The sequence below is a fragment of the Canis lupus genome, chromosome 31, assembly GCF_048164855.1.
Source record: "Canis lupus baileyi chromosome 31, mCanLup2.hap1, whole genome shotgun sequence".
NCBI lineage: Eukaryota > Metazoa > Chordata > Mammalia > Carnivora > Canidae > Canis > Canis lupus.
The window spans coordinates 42,184,429-42,202,538 of record NC_132868.1 but is presented as its reverse complement, the minus strand read 5'-3'; the positions used below and the strand labels follow the sequence as shown (position 1 = coordinate 42,202,538).

Below are 18,110 nucleotides of genomic sequence, written 5' to 3'. Positions count from 1 at the left end.
AGTAGTTGAGGTCACTGATTCGAGACCTTTCTGCTTGTCTAAAATAGATATGTAGTGCTATAAACTTACTTCCAATTACTATGTAGTGACATCTCTGTGTGCATAGCTCTTTTCCAGTAATCTGTCCTATTAATTCCAGCCACTTTGGCTTCCTGGATCTCAGCTTTGTTTCTCCATTTCAGGAAATTCATTGATCTCTGCCTAGAAAGATTCCTCTTCCCTGTGCCAAAACATGGACTTTTTTCCACCTCCACACCCCTGCCCCCCACATTGTAAGCCTGGGCAGATAGAAGGGCACACTGCTGATTGGTTCTCATTTTCTCAGAAACCGCTGTCTTTAATTGCCTGGTATCTACAGTCTTGAATTGTTATTTCATATATTTTGTAAGTTTTCTGGTTGTTTTGGGCAAGTGGGAAATTTGGTCCCTATTAACCCGTCTTGACCAGAAGTGGAAGTCTGTCATGCTTTTTAAATTACCATATTTTAATTATTGTGCTAAATTTTCTCCCATATACACTGACTTATGCATAGAGCATAAGTCATGATTATAGATGAGTTACAGTAAGTGGCCATTTCATACCCATTACTACGGTGAAAAGAAGTAATAATGTTCATGAGGACATGGAGAAATCAGGACCCTTACACCTTGCTAGTTGGTTTGTAAAAAGGTACAGTCACTGTGGAAAACAGTATGATGGTTCCTCAAAAACCTTAACGTAGAATTACCATGTGATGATCCAGCAGTCCTACACCTAGGTATAGACATCCAGAAGACTTGAAAGCAGGGCTTGAACACATCCTTGTCAGTGTGCAGGGCAGCATTATCCCCAGTAGCCCAAAGGTGGGAACAAGCCAGTGTCCATCAGCAGACAAATGGATAAACAAAACACGGCTGCACACACACAAGATGGTCATTCAGCCCTGAAGAGGAATGGAGTCGTGACACAGTGCCACCGTTAGTGAACCTGACACGCAGCACGCTAAGTGAAATGAAGCAGGCACAAAGGGACGAAAAGAATGAGTCTGCGTGTTACCTGCCTGGAACAGACCCGCTCAGAGAGACAGGAAGTAAAGGCTGGAGGCTCTGGGGAGCGGGGGCAGGGGCGGGGGCAGCTACTGCGTGATACCCACCGAGTATCTGCTGGGGGTGATGAAACAGCAAAGATAGTGATGGTCGCACAACCTCGTGAACGTAATTAATACCAGTGATCGTACACTTAGTAGAAGGGCATTTTATGTTCTATATGACCACAGTGTTTAAAAGTTATTAAATATACCCAAATCCATTAAACTGTATACTTTAAATGAAAGAATTTTAAAGTATGTGATTCATATCTCAATAAAGCTGTTTCTAAAAAATGCAAATAGTAATAAATACCTTTTTCTCCCTACTACATAAGTTCAATTCATTTGTTACCTTTTTAAATTATGAAGGATGGAGGGGATAACAAAAACATATCAAAAATTGCAGGACACGAAAGTTTGAATCTTAGCTCCAAGATTTTAAAGGACTGTAGCCCTAGGCAAATGAATGAACTCTTTTTAGTCTCTTTTATCTTGTATAAAATGAGACCAGTAATAGTGAACACAACTCTCACATATCACTTACATAAAAAATGCATTTTGTTGTGAGATGTAAATTCTTTTTTTTTTTTTTAAGTTTATTAAGTAATCTCTACACCCATCCGGGGGCTCAGACTAAGAACCCCGAGATCAAGAGTCCCGTGCTCTTCCAGCTGAGCCAGCCAGGCACCCCATAGAGATGTATTTCTTTCCTAATGAATTTGCATTACCTAGACTCATTTTATTTTAGGAGTAAACAAAAGGTAAGGAGGTAGGTGTTCTTCGATTATACCAATCTTGTAACCATTGTATTTTATGAGCCAGGGATATCACAAAGCATAAATCCTACAACTCATGCTGAAGCACTCCCCAGCTTCCCCCAGTTAGCTTCACTGGGCCACACAGTTTATTTTTGTGTCATTCTGAACCTAATGGTGTATTTGTTTGAATGCCACGTTCTTTTCTCAGCCTCCCATCTCATATTCTGCGGACAGCTCTAAATTAATATCCGGATACATCATGACAGACACTTGCCATTCTTTGTGACATTTTGTCATACCTTTACTTGTTCTCTGAGTTTATTAGATTTTTCAGGCTTACACACACACACACACACACACACACACACACACACACGTGCGCTTAACACTAGAATCAACTATTTATCAAGTAAATATTTTGTTAAAATTATTTTTGAAATGGTATCTTACGTAATAGTAATGTAATGTCAGAATGAACCTGGTAGCTACTGAGTCAGATTCCAGGCATGAAAACAGAATCTAAACCAGGTAGTCGAGAAGCGGGAATTTAATCGGAGGAAACAGCTGCAGAGGTGTTGGAAGAGTGCGAACCAGAGGACTGTGGGTAACCGGGTCGGAGGGGAACAGCCGCAGACAGCCGGCCTCTGGAGGAGGCAGGAGCCAGCTGCCCAGCGGGAGCTCGAGCCGGAGAAGGCGGCCTGCCCGGCGTTGCGGGCACCCTGGCGGCGGCCGCTGCCCGAGGCCCCGGCTCCGGGGAGATGAGCGCACAGGCTTCTCTGTTTCTCGGGACCGTGGCTCTCGCGGTCTGTGTCCACCTGGAGCCCCGTGGGCCCGGGATGCGGAGTCCGTGTGCGGAGCTATCAGGGCAGGGTGGCGAGGGCTGGCCCTGAGGGCAAGCAGGCGACACGCGCACAGTCACCAGCCTGCACCCGAGGTGACGCCGGTCCGCCCAGCTTTGAGCCGGGGGTTGTTAGGGACGCACCCGCCCGCAGCGGCTGCTGCTGGTGGGCTTCGGCCGGCTGGGTACCGGGTGCTCTCCGCGCGCAGCCCACACTCCGGGTCTCAACCTTCACTCTTTCCCCCAAACCCGGCTCCGTGCCATGCGCGCTGGGTGCCACCTTCAGGCTTGGGGGCGGCGGGGCCCCCGATGGCAGGGAACGCTCCCGCAGCAGCCCATGGGCCGGCCAGGCACCGAGTGGCGTGGACAGCCCGTGACCGTTACGCGTGGATTCACACGGCGGGGTGGCGGGCGTGCCCCTCCCGTGGGCCTCAGTGGGGTCCGCCTTACCTAGTGCTTCGTAGCCCTCACCCCCCCGCCCCCACTTTCCTCCTGGGCTCCGAGCGGGACGTGCCGGGGCTGGTGCGGCCCCCCCGGGAGCGCAGGGCCACCGCCATCTGGGACCGTGAGCGCAGCCAGGGCCTCCCAACACCTCGTGACATGGATACGAGAATCCGAGTCTTGTGTGATGTTCACACTCCTAGGCCTTTTGATCACGTGTCATCTCGGATCCACAGCCGAACGGACATGACAGCGACTGGGCTGGTGGGCCACAGGCCCCCCGCCGCTCCAGGTCTGGGGTGGCTTACCCCGCTTACTTGCCGTCATTCCCCTATCTGCGTTCCTAATTATAGAGCGCCTTTGCACCTTGCAGCCCGGGGAAACGGGAAGAATCTCCAGTCATATCAGAGCTAACATGGGTATTAATAGCCTGCCAGCTTTTGGGCGTCTGAGGGTTTTAAATTCAATGACACGGATTTTAGCAGTTATTTGACAAGAATGACTTAGAAGAAAATGTATTTGCGACCCTATACAATATTGCACTTATCAGTTGGGTGGATATGGAAATTATTCAGTATAACGTCTGTCTAACTTGCAATTTACAAAGTACTTTTCACACACATCTTGATCTTCACAATATCCTTGTGTACTAAGCCTAAAGGTTTTATTCCCCCTTTTTATAGATGGGGAAACCAGCATGAAAGGTTAAATGACTCGCTTGGGGTCCAGCGGTTAGGGAGTGGCCGACTGAAGCCCCCGTGCCCATCAAATACTCGAGGAATTTTAGAAATAAAAGGAAGTATGACATCACGTTTAAATGTTTACGAACGCGACGCTAAGGATCCAGTCCTGGTAACTCATGGAGCAAGCGCTCAGGAGCCCTCACCTCCTGTGTTACTTCCTTAGGCTGTGGCTCACATAGAGACACCCGAACTGAAATTTATTAGTGTTTGTGATATTTAGATCATCATTTTTAAAATTCAATTAGTATTTTAAAGATCATAAAGTAAGATGTTTAAGTTCCTATTAGCATACTGAAATGCCCAAGCGTGATTTAGAACTAAAGCTCCTAGATTTCAGTGCTTGTGGAATGAAGGCAAACCTGTAGCCCTTTTCCTTTTCAGCTCCAGCACTGGATGTTGATTGGCAGAGCAACAACACCTTTGCTTCTTGTAGTACAGATATGTGCATTCATGTCTGTAAATTAGGACAAGACAGACCTATCAAAACATTCCAGGGACACACGGTGAGTAACCTTCTTTTCGCCCTTGAAAGTGGTTATGATGACTAAGTGATACAGCAGGTGGCTTTCAGGGATGTGTGTTTAATGTCCAAAGAGCAACGCAGTCTGTACCGTGAAAATGTGACTGTGCCCTGTTCTCTTTAGAATGAAGTAAATGCTATCAAATGGGACCCAACTGGCAATCTTCTGGCCTCCTGTTCTGATGACATGACTTTGAAGGTAATTGAAACAGTGGGGTTGAAGTGGCAGTGGCCGTGTCCTGAAGAAGGGCTGCTCTGGCCATTTTTAGATTCTCAAGAGCATCTGTCCTAGCGTCCATTCGACGCCTTAACCGGGATCAGGATTCACTCTACTTTTTAATAGTCAATCGTTATTTATTTGTTTTGCTTAGTATTCCCAGTGTTTAGATATAGCAAAAAGAACGCTTGGTGGGAATTGTGGCACTAAGAAACATGCTGTCTGCACTTCTCGAAGGTCATATACTGGTGCGGTTCAAGTTCTATTTGCACGTGTGAAAATTTGACAAGTAACAGATCTTCGTCGCATTCATGGATTTTACCGAAATTCTGTGGATTGTGTTAATTTGATTCTGTGGTGTGAATATATATCATCCTTGCTGGGAAGCTGGGCTGTAGCACAGCATTGCTTAGTTGCTGAGTGGGTCTAGCTGACATGCCTGCATCCACAGCTCGACATGAATTTATGTTTTTCTTGTCAGTGTGACTAGAGACAAAACTACCACCTTGCATGTGTGCACCTCACATTTAGGAACAAAAAGCATTTTGAGATGAAGAACAGCCTAATATTTATCTCCGTCCGATATTAGTGAAGCTTTGAGCCCTTTCCTGCAACATAGTAACTCTCCTGAAAATAATTTTATGGTTGACTTTGTAATGCCACTGGCTGCAGATTTGATGACCCTTACAGATGAAATAATCATGAGGGAAAACTGCTTTTCCTCCCATGGACAGACTAAATGTAACCTTGGTAACCTGGTGAGGTTTTTTCCTTAAATGCCTGCTGTGTATTTAGTTATACATGGTTTTCTCAAGCCTGAGCTCCCTTGCACACATTGCTAGTGAAAAGGCTTTTCTTAATGCTTTTGTCTCTGAGTTTACTTTGCATGCACGTGCATTACAGCCATAAAATGAAAACCTTCCGGAACAGAGTATGGCACATATGTGGTCATGGAAGAAGGCCAGTGGCTGGAGAGCCTACTGAGTTGCAGTTAGACAAGTTTGAAGTAGAAACCATTAGAGAGCTTTTTGTCCTAACAATAATGAAAGATCAGAGCTTTAAAGCAGAAGTGAGATGATGGGTCTGTTTTGTGTCTCGGGGCCAAATTCTGAGATCAAGGAACATGAGTCAGTAGGTCATGCAAAACCTGAACAGTGATTTGAGCCATGCAGGTGGGAGTGCGAGGTGGGTCCGATGCTCCAAGAAGAGCTCTTCCCTGGACATAAACATTTCGGAATTCTCTGCGAGTGGGTGGTCATTTAAAGCCACAAACTTGGATGGAACTGTGCAGGGTGAAAATACAGAGTAAGAGAGGAGGGGAACCTTAGAAACAGAAAGTCTTAAGGAACTCCCAACAATCGCCAGCTCAAGAGGAGCGAGCTTCCAAAAGGAAACTGAGAAGGAATGACCCAAATGGAAAGAAAGTGTTCAGTTCTTAAGGGAGGTGATGCATGGGGGCGGTCCACAGTGGCAGGTCAAAGTGAAAGGTCAAGTGAAAAAAGGTCTGAAACGTATTTTGGGGGGTTATTGACCTGGAGTTATAAATGTTTAGGATCCAAGCACATTACAGTTTTGCTTTGTTATCACTTATTAGGTTCCTTGCAGACAGGTGAAACACACGTGATTTTTGTGGGGAGTTTTTGTTGTTGGCAGTTGGGTTTTGGGGTGTGTGTGTGTGTGTGTGTGTGTGTGTGTGTGTGTGTGTTTGGCGAGATTTACCCCCTTGTCTTTATTGAATGATTTTGCCAGAAATACTCTCAGTGTAGATTTCTCTTGATTTTTGCTCAGTAATACGAATTTTAAAGGTCTATACATAGATCTTTTCAACTCCAGTAAGACTTAGTCTCTACTCATTTTAACTTTATTCCTTTGCTAGTTTATGATTTGTTCTGTATGAGTCATTTTCGGAACTTTTATAATGGTAACATGAGCTCTTTTTTAACAGATTTTTAAGTGTACAGCACAGTATTGTTATTTATGGGCACCATGTTGTACAGTAGAACTAGAGAGCTGAAATTTTGCACTTGTCAATTAGCTGGTCCTTCCTGTCCTCTTCCCTTGGCCTTTGGCAGCTGCCATTCTTTTCTTGGCTTCTGTGAGTTCGACTCTCACATACCTCATATAAATGGAACCACGCAGCATTTGTCCTTAAGATTCATCCATGTTGTGGCATAGTTCAGGATTTCCTTTTTTTTTTTTTTTTTTTTTCTTTTTAAGGCTGAATAATAAACACTGTGTTGTATATGGTATGTATAGACCACATTTTCTTTATCCATTCATGCACCGATGGACACTGAGATGCTTTCCGCATCTTGACTTCTGTGACTAATGCTACAGCCAACAGGGAGTGCAAACATTTTTAAGATCCTGATTTCAGTTCTTTTTGATAAATACACACAGGTGGGATTGCTGGATAATATGGTAGTTCTGTTTTTATTTTTATTTTTTTTTTTATTTTTTGAGTAAACTCTGTATTGGTTTTCATGGTGGCTATATACCATTTTACATTCCCACCAACAAGGGGTCTAATTTCTCCTCATCCATGACAACATTTATTGTCTTTTTTATTTTATAATAGCAATTCTCTGATAGATGTGAAATGACATTTCATTCTAGTTTTGATTTGCATTTCCCTTATGGCTAGTGACACTGAGCGTCTTTTCATATACCTATTGGCCATTCACATATCTTTCTGGAAGAACGGTCTGTTTGCCCACTTTTAAAATGGATTATTAGGGATTTTGCAATTGAGTTGTAGGAGTTCCTCCTGCATTTTCAGAGTTAACCCTTTATAGATACATGGTTTGCGTATGTTTTCTCCCATTCTGTCAATTGCCTTTTTATTGTTCCCTTTGCTGCTCAGCTTTTTAATTTTATGTAGTCCCTTTTGCCTTTTTGGTTTTGTTTTTGTTGCCTGTGCTTTGGTGTCATACAGGAATATACTGTTTGCAAGTTGCTTATCTATTTGCCCTACTCTGTTACAACATATTTTTTTATTCTAAACCCTAAGAGGAATTCATAATGTACATCTTTTATTTAAGGGACAGTGTTAAAACTACTACCTTAAACATTTTAGGATCATTACCCAAGGGACTTACTAAGTGTTGAAGTTTATACCATCTGAAGCTCTCAAAGTTAATTTTAGAACTACAGCTAATTCAGTCTTGAGGGCTCAGAATAGTGAACATTTGGAAAGGACTTAAAGCTAATTTGTCATTTTTAAAAGAGAGATAAATATTAAATATATTCTACATTTTAATTTCTTTGCAGATATTCCCTAGATCTCTAATCATTGTTCTGATTATACTGCTTATATTTTAGATTGGCACAGTAGTATTTTAAATGTACCCTCTGTGTGAGAAAATATAATTACATACATTTTTCTTTTTTGCTCAGATATGGAGTATGAAACAAGACAATTGTGTCCATGATTTGCAAGCACATAATAAAGAAATTTATACTATCAAATGGAGTCCAACAGGGCCAGGGACAAATAATCCAAATGCCAACCTTATGTTAGCAAGGTAATATTTCTGTTTTACTCCTCCTTTTATGAGTCTTCCACAGAAAAAGCTTCTAATAAATATGACAGAGTTAGGAAAGATTCCATGAAATGGAGTGTATCCTGCAAAGGGTGTTTTTTTGATGGGAACATTTAAACATGGAGTTTTATTCTTATTCCAGGCCTTAATGGATTTTTATATCTGGAGTTACCAAAAATTTACCGATGGTATCAAATATTGATTAAAACTCAAGTAATCGAGGCAGGGTATAATAACGTTTCTTCAGCACTAAAATCATAAATATATAGTCCGTGTGTTGTTCGAAACTTTGGATCAGTCAATATAAAAGAATTATTTAAGGAGCAAAGGAATACAGTGAATTTAGCTCATTTTGTTTTCCAGTTCAGGGACTGGGCGATGCTCTTAAGGTGCCTTTTCTTCTATATGGCTTTGCTTTCAGAACACTTGCTTCCTAACAGCCCAGTCTGCGTCTCGTAGGGGTTCGTGGCTAGCTACTAGAAATGGCCGAAACTGTAGATTGGGTGTGGGGCGTGGGAACATTTCATTACTTGTAAAGTCATCTTGTTTCCTCCTTTGTTCAGTGCATCCTTCGATTCTACTGTTAGATTATGGGACGTAGACCGAGGAATTTGCATCCATACTTTGACAAAACACCAAGAACCTGTGTACAGTGTGGCTTTCAGCCCTGATGGCAGGTACCTGGCAAGTGGTTCTTTTGACAAATGTGTGCACATCTGGAACACACAGGTAGGTCTGTCACTTAAATCGTTGCACACTTTCGTAGTTACAAGGAAGCACTCGCCTGTGTAGATTCCTTTCTTCTCTTTGGTTGTCATTCCTTTTATGACATTAGTTCAGTTCTTAGTTTTTAAGTGAGTACTGTTTTTGAATTTATAGCCAAATAAAGATTGAAGCCAATTGAAGTTATGTTTTCCTAATGTAGACCAGAATTTGGAAGTGAATTTAGATTCTTGTTTTATAAGTTTTCCGACACTTTGCTGGCCTAAAATGTGAGAGTTTAAGATGCCTGTTTAGATAAATGATGTAATTTATTTATTTTCTAAAAGCCTTGTCTTTGAAAGAGCTATAAATGAGCAGTTAATAAAATGTACTAAGTTAGGACAAGGTTTTATGGCCGAACACAGTGATTTATCAGAAATAAACTTAAAACTATGCTGCCTTTGGAGGGACAATACTATATATATAGAGCGAGAGATCCTTTCCTAAAACACGGAAAATACAGCCAGCTGGTTTAATTTATTTCATCGTCTCACCTATTTAGTGTTTATGCTCCATGTACTGTTTTGTTTTGTTTTTTAACAGCAGTCACTTGACTCTCCCTTCCCTCCCCTCCCCCAATTGGTGATCACTTCTTAGGTGGTCCTTGTGCACCCAGAGCAAAGCACTGTGAGCTCTTGCTCTTTCTGTAGCTGATCATCATAGTTGGACTATTTTGCATAAATCATCATTGTTACATGTAATTTTTAATTAAGTTACACATTCAGATGGTCCCCCCTGAACTCTAAAGTGTATGCACTGGGAAGTCTTAGGGCTCCCATTTTCTTCTTGGTCCCCTACAGATAACTGTTAGTTTCTCTTTTCATTTATATTTTTAACTCCCATGGAATTGATTTTTATATACCTAATGTGAGGTAGAGATCTAATTTTGTATTTCCAGTGGATAGCCAGTTGTCTCAATACTGGCTGTTATGTATTCTTTGCCTGTTTGATCATTTCACTTCTTTCATATGCATACACCGTGTTCCTACTATTGTGGTTGATAGCTTCTCTTGTACTGCATCGATAGATGTGTTTGTATATACCTCATCATTAGCATAGTTTTAATAACTATATAGGTACCCCTCACTCTTTTTTTCCCCTTCCTTAAAGTTTTATAATTTCTTTGTGAATATCTTCTTTTTTCTTAATTTATTTTGAAGTGCCTTATGGATCCTATTGTTAATCAGGAATGATATCTTTTTAAAAATATATTCCTTTTACTTACTAGTAGTTGCTCGTGTTTGGAACATTATGAATTTCGGCATATTGAGACTGAATCCACCCACCTCTCTGAGCTCTCTTATTACTTTTAAGTTTAGACGTCCCCCTTGGCTTTTCTCTAATCTTTTTGTTGTGATTTAATAACAGAGACTTTCTAGATAGAATCTGTCGATAATCTGTTGTGTACATTTTCAGTCACTTATTTACACCATTGTGAGAAAACCAATTTAAGTGAAATTTGGGTACAGAAGTAGAGGATTCTAATGGAGGGTACCTGTAGGCTCTTAGGGGCATTTGAGCAGCTATCCATACCACTTAGATGTATCACTGTTGTGTATCAAGAAAATACTTTTTTAAACTTTGAAAACAGTAAACTGCATCTGGTGAGTTTTTAGTGCAGTCATTGTCTTTTTGTCATATATAAATCTGTTTGGTTTTTTTTTTTTTTTTTCCTTTCCTCACTTGGATTGTCATCCATATGATGTTACTTAAGCATTTCACAGGTAAATTGTTGAAGTCAGGTCTGAACACACACACACACACACACACACACACACACACACACACACACAGATTTAAGTATGCTGATGATCCCCTGGGCTTTGTTAATGGTATAGCTCCAGCTTGTTGATCATGCTCTTTTGGTTCAGTTATAGCCTAATTTGAGCTTAGAAATTGCTAAGTGCTTTTGGAAGAAAGTTGTTTTTTTAAAACCCCAAAGCATACCATCCTGTAGATTTTACTTCCTGTGCATCAACAGATTTCAGATTTTGTTGGTACCATTCTTTTCTCCTAATTAACGATGGAAATATACTCAAGACCTACCATACTCATGGTTTTTCATTAATCTTTTAAATCGTAAGAAACTTTACATAGGAGAAAAAAACAGTTAAACCTTTCTGATGTGATCAGCTGTAGCAGTGCCCTCTGGTTTCCGCAGCATTCGTAGAACGACTTTGAAGAGGAAAGTGAGGGAGGAGAGGCCTCTGGCTTAGTAATTACCATAGGATTGGCTGTCTGAGGAGCCATTCACAGGATCCCTGTCTTGCTGCCACGTTGTTTTTAGGTAGATCTGCTACCTCTAGTTGGACCTTTCTAGGGTTATCTATCATAAAGCTGAGAGATCCTGCTTTGTCAGGACACACCACCAGGAGCGTATTTTTCATTATTTTCCAGTTTCTCACAGCAGAACCTCTGAACTTAGCCCTGTTAAATGACGAGTTTTCCTAGGACAATATATATATATTTTTTTACTGAGTTTTAATTATTCAGTGGTAGCTGAATAATTTTGGTTTCCTTTTTTTTTTTTTAATCCCTTGTAGTTTAGGACTACTCTGTAAACAGAAAGTAACAGACTTACACTGAAATTGTCTTTACTGGTTTATTGCTTTCTCTTTAAGATGTTTTATCAAAGAAATTCTGACTTAATTTTCTCTCTCTACGTATTGGCCAAACTCATGCGTCCTTCAACAACAACCAAAAGTTCTTTCAAGTCATGCATTGAATGTTTACTCCATTTTTAACTATCAAAGAGGCCAAAGATACCTTCACTAAGAACAGTTATCAATACTGGAGAAACTGAGTGTGTGAGTTTGTATGTGTGTGTGAGAGAGAGATCTGTTGAGAGCAGGCAACTATTATCTTTTTATAGAAGGATCATCAAATTTCTGGTGTTTCAAAACTTGTAATTCATTTTACAGTCAAAGCTAAGTTCTCTCTCTGATTGTTAGAAATCACGCCATATAATATTTTATCTCAGTATTTGGAATTATACAATGTATGTTCTCATTTTTAAGGATCTGTTTGTTTTTTGTTTTTTGTTTTTTTTTTCATTTTTTTAGACAGGTGCTCTAGTTCACAGCTATAGGGGAACAGGTGGAATTTTTGAAGTTTGCTGGAATGCAGCAGGAGACAAAGTTGGAGCCAGTGCATCAGATGGTTCAGTAAGTATAACAAAGTATTTCCAAGGGAGTGGGTGTGTGAGCATAGTAAATAAATGTGGTTTATTGTTGTCGTGACTACAAAGTCTTCTTTTCCAAATAAATTTTATGGTATTGATTTTTTTTTTTTTTTTTTTTACACTGAGGGCTGTGTATCTTTTATGTTTATTTCATTCAAATACTCTAAACAAAATATAGGCTGTGTTTGCCAAAAGAGTATCTGCATAACCAGGGAGTAGACAGTTATTCAGTTATTTTTAATGTGTAAACCTTCGTTAATGAAATTGAGCATAGAAGAATACCACTTTCTGAGAGAGATTTGAATTTGTAATGCCTATTTCTACCTTGTCTCCCTTGCAGAAGAGTGTTGGTGGCCCAGGGGAGGGGGAGTAGAGGCAGTTGAGTCCTGCATTGAGGAATGTGTGATACTGAGAGACTTGCCGGATGAGGTTGGCCAAGTCTTTATAGAAATACTAGTTTTGGCTTCCAAAGCTCTGAAAGCAAAGGGAAAAATGGAGAGGGTATTAGCCGTTAGCTATTTTCTGAAGCTGTAGCTTAATATAATCTGAAGTATCTTTCATTGAGGTCCAGAACATAGGAAGTGCTCTTATTTTGAGTGTATTTTTTCTGGTTTTTTAATGAACAGAGAGTAAATCTTCAAAATTTTAGCTGTGGCTCTTTCTCTGTAGTGTTAGCCCACGGTGGCTTCCTCCATCTCTTAGATGATTTTTCTGATTTCTGTTGGTTAAGTGCCCAGTGCCACGATTACTGTTGCTTTACCAGTTTTGTGAACTAGGAAGTAAAAATAGATTTTCAACCGTACCATAGAAACGTTAAACTGAAAACGTACAATGAATTTCTTAACACACTGGTTGATTATTTTAATTTCTTACAGGTTTGTGTGTTAGACCTTCGGAAATAGCGCTACTAGTTGGAAGCCATGGACCGACTATGAATGTGTACATAGCCAAAATGACTGTCCCTGACCCATGTACTGCTATAGTCCCACTTGAACCATGGCCAGTCCACTACAGCCAAATCTAAAAGAAATATATACATACAGTGTATATAAACAAAATTGCACCCTGAAGATGACAGAATTTTGTCACAGCTTGTGAATTCTGTTCACCAAGTGCTGGAATCTAATCTGCTGTGCCCCTAAAATAGCATTTAGAAGTTTTGGATATGAAAAACAGAAGACAGAAAGAAATATGCGTTATAAAAGCAGCCCATATGTGTACCAGTTTTTGGATACTAATGACAGCCTTGTTTCTCCCCTTTGAATCAGAAGACACCATGGATTATATTCTTTTTTCCCTTCAGTAGTTGAGCAGTTTGTATGTACAGAGAAAATGGACTTACAAAAACTTGCAGCAGTAGTTTGTTCTTGCTTTTAAACTTTGTTTTTGGTTTAGTTTATGGATGCATGAAGTAAGGGAGTGAATCAGTTTCTTGTTTATATTTTTTTCACCTTTTAAACAAAAAAATTCTTAAAAATATTTTAATGCATTCTTTTGAAGAGATAGATGTTTGGTACATTTTATGGCTCCCAGAGCATATATTCAATTGGTGCATGTTGTGGAAGGGGGAATTGGAAATTGAATGAAAATATATGACTTTTGGTCATGTCAATCTGTAAGACACACAGTAAAAGGATATTATGCTCTGTTTTTTTTTTTGTTTGTTTGTTTAGTTTTTGTTTTTTGTTTTGTTTTGTTCTTTTTTGGTGATGTGGCTTAAATGCAATAGTTTCTTTTTGGGGACATATTTCTGCCAATTAAAGACTAGAAGGGCACAATTTTTTTTTAATACCATAGAGAAGATGCATAAAAAAAATCTTCTGATGTTTTGTAGCCATAACTAAATTATGGTTAAAATGTGCACTATTGTGAAAAGGAGCAAAGTAGGTTTGGGGTTTTTTTGTTTGTTTGTTTGTTTTGCTTTGTTTTTTAAGAGATTAAAATGTTTCTGGATAAGGATTAGCTTCTCAAAGTGTCCATCATTCTGTGTAGAAGCTTAAATATGTAATGTAACCAAACTCCAGTATTAAAAAAAAATCTCATGTTTTTTCCTTTATATAAAGCAAGATTATGGCATATAACACTGCCATTACATGGCAAAATGTTTGCTACCTTAGTTTAAAAACAATCTTTAAAACAAAAGACTTGCTTCAAGGTGTTTTTAAATAGCAGTGATTCAGAATTCAAAAACAAAAAAAGTATAATTGCACTAACCTCCCTGCTGCTCTGATTCTGCATTCGTGGTACTTGTGACTACATTTTTTTTTTCAAATACAAATAGATTGAAGCTGCTATTTTTTTTTTTTTTTTTTTTAGTAATCACTACTATATCATGTCTTTTACTCTGTTTATAATATCAAGTATTTTCTGAAAGATCTAGGTATCAGAGCAAACCTCTTGTGTTCATGCAGCTAAAAGCTAAAATACACAGAATTCGCAAATGATAGCACGGGGCCGTGTTTATATGTGTGACTAACAGGGTTTGTCGTGATTAATGTAAGTAAGTATCCACAGGTGTCAATTTTGAAGAGAATAGTTGTCAAATTTATATCTCAAAGATTTTAATTAAGGAGTTGCTTATTATTAAGCTTAGCAAATTTATAACACTATTTCCGTCACTAATTACTTTGAGGCCTTTACTACTAAAACTTTAACCTATGTTTTAAGTTGAAGTGGAAACCAATTTAACCCAAGTAATGCAGCTTTGATTTTCAGCATTTGTTGTTTTGCTGTTTCTACAAAACAGCACTGATTGAAGCAAGTCTTGGTTTTACTAAGGTAGGATAGCATTTGCTATTGGTAAAGAGAATAAATACACTTAATTTCACAGTACATTGTTACATGTACCCCAGTTATTGTTAGTGGGGACTATGATACTGTAATAATATTTTTAAAAATTCACATCCAGAGAGGCAGTCATTCACGATGGTTTTGTGCCAGCTGTTTTTAGGGTTTTGGATCACATTATAGATATTTAGAACTATTACCCTGTGACTTATGTAGGAAACCTAATATGCTGAGTATCTGGCACTTGAAATCCTGCTTTTATTGCTAGAGGTCCACATCTATGGTTGACCTCTGTTGTTGTTTAAAAAAAATAAATAAAAATTTAAAAATCTGTGCAATAATTTTTAAATGTGCTCCCAGGAATAGACACAAATGTTTTGAGTAGATTTAAGCTGCATTTTCCTTTAGTGATGCATCTGTCAATTGCACTGAATTTAAATCTGAAAGTCAGAGGTGATTATTGATAGTACTTTTGTATTTTGATATGGACAATTTATTCATTTGCATACAGTTATTGACTTTTTTTTTCCCCAGCTGATTAAAAGATAGTCAAGAAGTTCTGCAGTATAGCTGCCAAAGTAGACAGCTACATTTTGATGGTGTTGTCACCTTTTCTTTCTTTTTTTTTTTCTCTTTAGCTATTTTACGTAAGCATAATAGCCACAATAGGACATATAAAAGATTATAAATACAGAGCTTTATTATCCTGAAGTCTTGGGTCTTTTAAGTATAAACTTTATCGGAAAGGTATCCATTTTGTAGGGTTGGGTTCTTTATGAGCATACAGTTGTTTATTTTTGCTGCTGTTCTCAACATCATCATTGCCTGCTGATGTGCCACGATGCTGCTCCAGTAGACAAAAGTAAGATTGCCTCTAATTTGAGCAGTAACTTGATTGTAGGAGACCAGGTTTCACGCCTGCACAATTCTGTATTTGAGGTCCTTGGCTCATTTTTCCTTCCTTTTTTTCTAAGAACTTACTCCTGAAGATCAACGGATTCCAGTAGATTTCCTACGGTATTCATTGTGTATCGTTGTTGTATAAGCTACTGTAAGAAACTTATGAGGAAAAATAGAAAGGAAAACTTGAATGCATAGAGTACTCGTTGGTTAAAGTAGAATAAAGAGCGAGCAGCTGTCACTCTTAAACTTCATACAGGAAGATCTGTTTTCTTCTCCATGTAGGAAATCCCTGTACCTCCTTCTATTTGTTCGATCCCCATTTCTGTCGTTGATCAGATACCATCTTTGACTTTCAAATGACTTTTAGAAGTGGCAACTTTTAATTTCTTAATAGATTTTAGAGTATATCGAATTCTGTTTTAATTAATAATTCTCTAGGTAAGTATGTTTTAGGATTAAACACCTTTTACAGATACTGAAAGTGCCTCCTTTTGTGGTGTAAAAAACAAATTATGGTGCAAAAAGTAATTATTAGATTGAATTACATGAAGGTTTTTTGCTTTTTGACATATAAAAATGTCAAGAGAAAGGCCAAAGATTTGTACTTTTTCACTTATAAAGCACTCCTTTTTTCCTTAAACTTCTTTCTGTCAAATTAGATTTAATGAGAGAGTACTATTTTTAAGGAGCTATCTGTTTATGTAGAATGATTTTGTTAAGAGTAATGTAAACTATTATCGCATAGAGGCCTGAAGAGGAGTATGCATTTTTGCTATTTTAAAGGAATCACAAATGACTGTCCTTATGTGAGCAAAAATGTTACGTTTTACTAGATAAGCAGAAAAATAAATCTCAAATGCAGTGCCGTTTACTCTTTTCAAAACCGTTTTCATCTTCTTAAGCACATTGTACATTTCTACAAAACCTGCATTTATCCTCACATGCTAAGGGTGGTACTTGCATTTGGTGAATCACTGGTGACTGTTTCCACAGAAATTCTATTTCAGTGGACCAACATTGTGGCATGGCAGCAAATGCCAACATTTTGGGGAATAGCAGCAAATCTACAAGAGACCCTGGTTGGTTTTTTGTTTGTTTGTTTTCGTTTTTCCTTCTGAATCAGCAGGGATGGAAGGAGGAGAGCGTAGGGAAGTTACAAATGACTCCTTCCGGTAGTAGCTCTGAAGTGTCACATTCTATCCATTTTTTTTTTTAACATGATTCTAGTTAAGTGTAGAAGAGAGAAAAAAGAGGAAGTGTTCACTTTTTTAATACACTGATTTAGAAATTTGATGTCTTATATCGGTAGTTCTCAAGTATTAATAGCATTCTTTATTTCTGCCTTTACGTTGACAGTGTTGAAGCAGGGTGAATAACTAGGGCATATACATATTTTTTTTTTTTTTCCTAGTAAGCCGTTTCACGATGTTTTCTTTGGAGTTTCTGCATAAGTTCAAGGAAACATTCTGCATGTTGTATCTAAGTCTGATGTACTTACCCATCTCATTAAAAGCAAACACAGGCTGCGTTTTGTGGCTCTGTGGCCCCTAAATACAGAAGCAATTCTCTTCTTTCCTGACTTTGACATTGTAGCTATGATGTTCTGATTTTGATTTTGGCAAATCCTTTGGGTCTAATTCTGTGAGCCTACCTATAGCACTGGATTAAAATGTCTGCATCATTTCTTTAGTTATCCAGCTAACTTTAAAACTGTTGTAAAAGTGTAAACCAGCCCATGACAGTTTTTTGTACCTGTTAAAGAACGTTCTTGTTCAGTTTTCATGATTCTTGTGTAAGGAAGACTGATCTAGATGTTCTCTGCTGTCCTGGACCATGTTAATTACACTCACAATGTACTTTGGTTCCACATCACAATGATTTGTCCCCAATGACCCTTTTATCCTTTCTAGGCACATTTTTGTTGTTGTCGTTGTTGTTGCAGTTTCCCTTTGCATTGTATTGCTTTGACAACTGTAATTTGAATCAGATCTGAAAGAGGTCCAGAATAAAATATATTTTGATATTATGTTGGCTGTGTACATATATGAAACCTTTGATATCTATGTAGTTTGTACAGACTATTTACTAGTCAAGTAAAGAGAGGGATGCTATCTCTTGTTTACAATTTCTTGTTTACATTTTAATTGCATTTACTCCTCCGATGTTCTATTGTAGAATAAACTTTTTTTGCTCTGAGTTAGCCTTCATGACATAACAACATGTCTATTCTCTCCCATACTGGTGTCTAATCAGCCGTAACAACTGCCATCGGAACCCAAACCACTGTTTCCCCCCGAGTGTTTTGTTTTCTAAGATAGATACTTTAAGCCCGTAGATAAAAATTACAAATTT

The 18,110-nt window shown here is 38.7% G+C and overlaps 1 protein-coding gene across 12 annotated transcripts in view; it reads left to right on the top strand.

Annotated features, from left to right (window-relative positions):
- Positions 1-17,784, top strand: part of TBL1XR1 (TBL1X/Y related 1) — a 166,295-nt gene extending 148,511 nt beyond the window's left edge. For all 12 annotated transcript variants that reach the window (XM_072808129.1, XM_072808135.1, XM_072808125.1 and 9 more), the window contains 6 exons: positions 4,228-4,349; positions 4,491-4,565; positions 7,980-8,107; positions 8,689-8,854; positions 11,950-12,051; positions 12,944-17,784. In XM_072808129.1, the coding sequence (XP_072664230.1) occupies positions 4,228-4,349; positions 4,491-4,565; positions 7,980-8,107; positions 8,689-8,854; positions 11,950-12,051; positions 12,944-12,970 (620 nt within the window). In that variant the 3' untranslated portion in view covers positions 12,971-17,784. The remainder of the gene's footprint in view (positions 1-4,227; positions 4,350-4,490; positions 4,566-7,979; positions 8,108-8,688; positions 8,855-11,949; positions 12,052-12,943) is intronic.
- Positions 17,785-18,110: the final 326 nt, after the last annotated feature.